This window comes from Pongo pygmaeus, chromosome 16, assembly GCF_028885625.2.
Source record: "Pongo pygmaeus isolate AG05252 chromosome 16, NHGRI_mPonPyg2-v2.0_pri, whole genome shotgun sequence".
Lineage (NCBI taxonomy): Eukaryota > Metazoa > Chordata > Mammalia > Primates > Hominidae > Pongo > Pongo pygmaeus.
The window spans coordinates 74,580,010-74,587,307 of record NC_072389.2 but is presented as its reverse complement, the minus strand read 5'-3'; the positions used below and the strand labels follow the sequence as shown (position 1 = coordinate 74,587,307).

The 7,298-nt window shown below is 49.1% G+C and overlaps 1 protein-coding gene across 2 annotated transcripts in view; it reads right to left on the bottom strand.

The window, feature by feature from the left end:
• Window positions 1-351: 351 nt before the first annotated feature.
• The window catches only part of NOX5 (NADPH oxidase 5), a 36,145-nt gene continuing 29,198 nt past the window's right edge, over window positions 352-7,298 (bottom strand). Inside the window, exon 15 of one of the 2 annotated variants that reach the window (XM_054451455.1) lies at window positions 352-6,537. In XM_054451455.1, coding sequence (XP_054307430.1) covers window positions 6,406-6,537 — 132 coding nt within the window. In that variant the 3' untranslated portion in view covers window positions 352-6,405. The remainder of the gene's footprint in view (window positions 6,538-7,298) is intronic. The other variant, XM_054451456.1, reaches the window with a different exon arrangement.

Here is a 7,298-nt window from a genome sequence, read left to right as displayed (position 1 = left end):
CTGATCCCTGGCTATGGAATGAAAGCATGTGTGGGAGATCTAGAGCTGGGGGGAGGCGAGATCTTTCTAGGGCCCCTGAAGGTGCACCTTGAAAGGCAGCCGCCTGCTCTACCCACCTGTACCACTGGTCCTGTCTGCCTGCGGGGATGGTGGGATGTTCTAACCCTTGCAGGGGAGCAGCAGAGAAGATAGGGAAAGGAATGAGATGGAGGCTCAAAGGAGTCACAGCAGCTCCCCAACACTTATTCTGATCACTAGGCACTGGGGAGACAAAGCCCACAAGGAGTTCACAGACAAGTAAGTAGGCAAATACAATACCGTCCAATACATGTGTAGGTACAAGTAGGTACGTACAGTACAATCCTACGGAGGCTGTTTATTCTGTGATGGGAGGGACCAGCAAGGAAGTCTTTATGGATAGGCTGATGATAAAGTGTTCCGAAATCTCAATCTGAAAGTGGAGAAGGGTGCTCCAAGTATCAGGCAATGCAGAAGCAAAGGCTTGGAGGTGCGAAGCTGCACAGTGTCCTGGGGGAGCACGAAATGATGTTATTTAAAGTACAAAGAGCAAGGTGGACATTGCCAAGACCTGACAGGTAGGCAAGGGCCAGGTAACACTGGCTGTAATGGTAGTGGATCTTCATCCAGGGCTTATGTGGGGGAGGGCTTGTGTACCAGACTCAGGAGTTTGATGGCTATAATAGGAGAGTCCTCCAAAAAGAAGGTGTGCAGTCAGACCCACAGCAGTGTGTGGAGGATGGATCAGAGCCAGGCTGCAGAAAGGAAGACCAGTTAGCTGGGTGGTCTTCCAAGCTTCCTTTCCTGCTAACTGGTCTTCCTTTCTCCAGCCTGTCTCTGCTGCACCAGTCCAGGCTATAGGCAATTTAAGGACTGAACCAAGGCAGGGCCAATGGGGAAGGAAATGTGCTTGAGAAGCATTTAGAATGCCATGTTGACAGGCTTGATGAATGGCTGAAGGAGGAAGATGGGGGAGATAGGGGAGTCAAGGGTACCTCATGGGGTCACCAGCTGAAACAGATCATAGCAGTGGAAACATTCATGAAACACGCCAAGCACCTACTAGGTGGTGACGCTATTCTAGTCACTGGGGACACAGAGACAAATCATTCACTGTTCTTGAACATTCTTTAGGGTTATTTAAAGACAAGCTTAATCTGTATATATAAACTCATGTCCAGCCAAATTTGGGTAAATCTCAGATTTTTTTTCCTTTACCAAAAAATGCATCCTTTTCTTTCCTGCCACACTGAAACTCACTACCTTTCTTTCTTTCTTTTTTTCTCCAGCAGGCTACACTCACACAGCTAGGGTAGTTTAAGAGGGCCCACTTGTCCCTGACTAGTATTAGGGCAGCCCTTTTGGGGCCATGGCTGGGTGGCTAAGGTTGGAGGCTGGAAGCTTCCTTGAGAGTCAAGTCTCTTTCCAGCCATCTCTGCCATTCAGCTTGAATATTTTTCCCCCGGGATGCATTTCCTCATAAAATAAATGTCTTGTCTGAATTAATCTTATTTTTAAAAGGAGAGAGTCATCACACTGTAAAGACAGATCATAAAAAGATGCATCAATCTGTCAGGAAGGCTAGTTAATATGAGTATTTGTTTAGCACAGACAGTGTGCCCTGAGGCATCTCAGCTCCCAGGCTGGGCTGGTGCTGGGCTTAGCCCCTGTGCATACAATTTCACGTGTATGCCCACGGCCTCCACAGTCCTTCTGGACTAGTTTTGGGCCTGGACAGGGCCTTTTATTTTAATACTTAGGCCATTCAGGGCCAGCAGCATATTGATAATGGGCACTATAGGAGCCTCCCTTTTTGAAGAGCCCAGGGAGTGACCCCTGACGTGGAGGGCCAGTCCCCTGGCTTAGGCCCGAAATACTTTCACTTGAAACCAAATCAATATTCAGGATCTTAGACAACACTGCAGATAATCTCTGCATTTTGTTTTACTCTTAAAAAGTAGATACAAGCCATACAAAAGTACATAAATTAAAAAGTAAAATATCACATGAGTAATACAGGAAGTGAAACCTTACTCAGGTAACACACAAATACAGGAAACAGATAAGAGGAAAACATTCAAGTCCTCCTTTGCTTCCTCCACAGTTAACCACTGTGAACTGCTTGGCATTTGGGCATCATCGGCCATCAACAAGAAAACGCATCAGGATGGCTGGCTGACTCTTCTCCTTTCACCAGATGTTAACAATGCTGTAGACACATCTGGGCCCACAACAGATAAGGGCTGTCTGGGCCCAAGACAGATTAAGGCTGGCTTCTAACTATCTTTCCGTGTATTTTTATGTATTTATCCCCATATGGTATACATATATCATTTATTTTCTGTGTTATAAATAGGATTATATCAAACACTTGGTACTTTTTTTTTCTTTTACATGACATCCTATTTTGGGTTTCTTTTTAAAATAAAACTATAATATTAATAAAAACTTAAACTTTACAGAAGGGCAAAAAGTAAAACAAAAACAAAAACACAAAATCCTTTCCTTCATTGTATCCCTCCATTCCCACTCCCCAGAGCACACAGATAAATATATTTTCATGTATCCTTTTATACACAAGTGCTTAAACACATACACACTTGATCTGTTCACTTTATAATAAGAAAGTGAGAACTCAGAGAGGTCAAATGATACACCCAAGGTCACACAGCAGACTGCGGCAGAGGCAAGTGTAGAACTCAGTGCCCTGCCTCCCAGAGGGCAAAGGTTTGTCCACTGTGTCTCCAACAGGTTGGCCCAGAACCAGTCTCGGCTAATGTTCCTCATCCCTCCCTACCTTCGACTTTGTCTGCCAGCCTGGTGACTCTCCATGTTGCCCACGCCCCCTCCCCTCCCACGAATACCCCTGGCTCAGTGTATTAATAGCCTGCACTTGTGCCGCTCGTCCGGGAGGGCCCTGCCTGATTGGTCATTTCAGGAATGCCTGCTGTCTCCGTCAGCGCTGTCCTCACAGAACAGTGCAATGGCACCTGGCAAAGTGGTTCAGTGGGCTTGTGTTTGTGCTTTTGTTCCCCAAATTACAAGTGACAATTAGGTGCAAAAGACTCTTTGTAAGGATAATTCCATTTAAGTAACCCCTTGCCCTGGGAGGAACCGACATCTGGTCTACACTCTGTGCTAGGCTTCAGGTCCCCATGTCTGGCCTTGGGGAGTTTGCAGCTTCATGGGGGAGGAGGGGCACATGTGCCGATAACTGGCCTTTGCTCCTTCTCTCTTCTCTTTGTGTGTGTCAGCCTTATCTGTCATGGGCCCAGATGTATCTACGGCATTGCCAACATCTGGTGAGAGAAGAAAAGTCAGCCAGTCATCTGGATGCATTTTCCTGTTGATGGCCGATGATGCCCATCTGCACACCTGGGAAACATCCAGATGGTCAGACCATGCGTGCCGTGCGCTCACATGTGTGGTCCTGCTGCCTTCGATGACATGTCCACTGAGGCAGACAGAACCTGGACCTGTGAACTGTCCCTGAGCCAGGCCTGTTCAGCTCAACTTGACCTCACCGATGGACATTTTGTTGCACGCAGAAAAGAGGAAAGCCCAGAACTGGACACCGGGTATGGGGAGGGTAGAATTTGGGGGGAAGGCAGCAGCAGTGAGAAGCTGCCAGCTAGAGAAACTGACCTTGAACATGAAGTCTCTTGACTTCACAGAGATGGAGCCTGGAAGTTTTGCCTCTAGTGGGGAGCTTTGGAACGGGGCGCTGTCTTCCTAGCCCCTTTCCCTTTGATTAACTGCCACTCAGGGACCAGTCTCACTTCCTGGGAAACAAACCCTCTTGAGATCCGTGATTCTGCAGCGCCCTCTCGTGGGCAACTGGAATCTGTCTGGAGAGAAAAACCTCAGGACACGGGCATATGGTCGTCACACATGTGGGCATTCATGGATTTTAGAATCGTTATGTCCAAGTCCTTCCACCTGCTCCCACCCACTATATTATTAAGTCCTAAACGAACAGCTGACTATTTGTATATGCGGGTGGGAGCCTGGTGGAAATCTGTTACGAGAGAGCAAAGGACTGAGGACAGGGCTCAAATGTGTTAAGGCAGTGTAGACAGAGACGGGAAAGAATCCAAAATGGTGACATGCATGTGTGTGTGCACTGAGTGCATGTGTGAGACATCCTGTGCTAAACAGATTCTGCCACGTTTCCAAATGATTTGGCACAGCCTGTTTACATCCTCCAACCTTAAGTCAGAAGACCCTCTTTAGTTTCCTTCTGTGTCCCAGAGAGCGTTTTGTCCAAGCCTTCCCAAGCCTGATGAAGAGGGGAAAGTACAGACTCAACAGAGGGAAAGAGGTTCCAAGAGTGTGTGGCCTCAGGCTGGTAAAACTCCAGGTGTGAGTTTCCCCGGTGAGTTGTGTGCCTCCCCAGGCTTGCTGGAAATTAAACATGATCCGGTTGGAAGGCCCCAACACCAGGTCTCCTGGCCTTGCTGACTCCCGGTCCAGGGAGATGGAGGCTCGGTGCAAGCGCGAGCCCCGCTTTCCACCCACCCAAACCGAATTAGCCTCTCCTTGACTGCAGGCCCCACTCCTCCTCTCGTATTCTTCTTCCCGCTCCTCCTCACATCTTAAAGACGACATCCTCACTCCTATCCTTCTCTGTCCCAGTCCTCAGGGTATGTTTTGCCCTCCCCTCCCCAGGGCCTGCCTCAGCTTCTTCCTCCACCATCCCCTTGCTATTGCTCCTTTCAGAAGAGAGCTTTCCCCCACCTTCATTCTTCCATCCACCCAACTAGCTCATCCCCTGCACGTCACACCCACCCCCACTGCTGCATCCCAGCCCCACCTTAGATAAGGGACATCATCGTCCAGGTTATGATCGGGCTTCTTTACCTCCCCCTTCCCAACCATGGACTTCCAACCCATGGAAAAGAAAGGTACCAGCTACAATCCCATTGGAAAGTGCCTGGTTCCAACCCCATGATGGCAGCCTTGGGGAAGGGTGCTTTACACTGTCAAGAAGAGAACCTAGCAGGACTGACTGCAAGGTGGAGGATGCCCAGGAAATGTGGGGCTCACAGGAGCTCACAGTGTGGCACAGATGGAAATGTCCAGCTCAGATGGAGGAGGTGAGGCCCACCCTGTCCTCTGCCCAGGGCCGCTCCTCCCCACAGTATGTGCTGAGAGAGCCTTTGCTGCCTCTGCTGTTCCCTCCTGCCCAGACAGGGACAGACGCAAACAGAGGCTGGAAAACAGAGACAGAGGGAGCCAGGATGAAGAGAAGTGATATAGACACACGAAAGCCTGGAGCAGCAAGGAGCTGTACTGAGGTGGAATGTCTTGAGCACTTGGCATCTCATGTCACCTCACAGCAACTGTGACTGAGGGATGGCATCAGCCCATTTCACAGATGAAAAAAACAGACATGGGGAAGCTTCCAGGGCCACACAGCCAGGGTGTGGCTGAGCTGAGCTTCCAGGCTTAGCCTGCTTCATCCCCAGGCACTTGGCCTTTCCACGACAGAGAGAGAGGCACACAAAGAGGCTGTCTCCATCCTGTTTCTCAAGCGACTCAGCACACAGAGAGAAGGAAGAGGCCAGGATACAGCCCAGAGAGGCTCTGAGGGATGGGCCAGGAGAGAGGGAGATGGGGAGACAAAGACACAAGGGGGGCAGGGAAAGACGCTGCTTATTTCTCCCTATGAAAATGGATTTGGTGGAAAATACATATTCCAGGTTTCATTCCCAGATCATCAGAATCAGAATTTCTGGTAGTGGGACCAAGGAATGTGCATTTAAAGAAGGCTCCTCCAAGTGGCAAGGTGTGCTGAGATATTTGCACCTAACTTGAAAATGCATCCAAAAAATCAGATAAATTGACAGATGGAAAGAAGGAGGAGGAAGTGATGGATACTATGTGATAAACAGAGCAAAATATTAACTGAGGAGTCTAGGAAGTAGGTAACACTCTTCACTGTATGATTCTTCTCACTTTCTGTATGTTTGAACAATTTTATAAGATGCCGGAGAAACAGGCTTCCAAATGACTGTGATGATTGGGCAGGTTTGGGACCGTGGAGGTAGGGGAAGGCTCCATCAGAAAATGTTTGGAGGAGTGGTTGCCCTCTGCCCCCTCGAACCCCACCCCCAAGCTCCCATCACCAGCCTCTGGTTTCCTGTTTCACAGAAACCCCAGAATCTATAGCAGACTGAACAAGGCACTGTCCCTTCCCCTGGGTTCTAGAGGAAGTTCATCTGCCCCTTGGGGTCTCCTGTTCTCTGTGTTGAGCAGGATTAGGGGGTCCCTAGGCTTTGTCTTATTGGGTGGGTCGTCTGAGGCTGGTCCCTGTGGGGACATTTATACTAATGCAATGAAGCAGACCCACGGTGTGGATTTGGGGCAGAGCTTGGAGAGGTGAGGCTAGAAATTCTCTTGGAAAAATCTGAAGCCGAACTTCTCACAATGGCCCTTCAGCACCTTGGCCAGAGCTGGGGAGCCACAGAAGAAGACCTGCACCTTGCCCTTCTTCTCAGCAGCCACTTTCTGGAACACCTGGAGTCAGTGGGGTTGAGGAAGAGAAGAGGGAAGATAGGTGGAGCTGCTGACTCACCAGTGACACAACTGCCTGGAGGTAACAGCATAATGGGTCGGCAGCAATAAGCATTCCCATTTTACACAGGGAGCTGCACGGCACAGCTGCTGGGTTTTACAGCAGAGTTCGACACCCAGCCGTTCAACTAAGAGCCATTTGTTCAACTGGCAACATGACCCAGAACCCCAGGTAGAGGACCAGGGCCAGAAATAAATAAGACCCAGGCCCTCCACTCAAGGATCTGCAACTGTGGGAGACAGGCACTAAATTAGACATGCAGAGAGATGCATACAGTGCTCTGGGACTCCCATGGGAGTCTGAACCTGGTGTTAGTCCCTAGCGCTGGCCACCTGCTGTGATTTAAATATCTTCCTGACGTCAGTCTTTCCCCCAGTGAGGACCCTTTTCTACCCCAAATTCTGCTTATGAATTGCCTTTTTCTGAAAGTCCTCTTTGATGCCCAAGCACTCACCACGGACATTCCCCTCCCACTCAGCTGTCGTGACCCAGGCATGGGGTCATCTGCAGCACTTTTAAAAGCATCACCTTCTGGGCCACTTCCTGCAAACTGCATACCCTGACAGGTAAGTGTTCAGGGAAGAAAAATAATAATAAAACCAATTTGAGAAATCAAATAAAAGGACTGCAAATGATTTCATGTCTCTGTGCCTCAGTTTCCCCATTTGTAACAGGAGATGATAAGATTTGGTGTTTTTCCAGG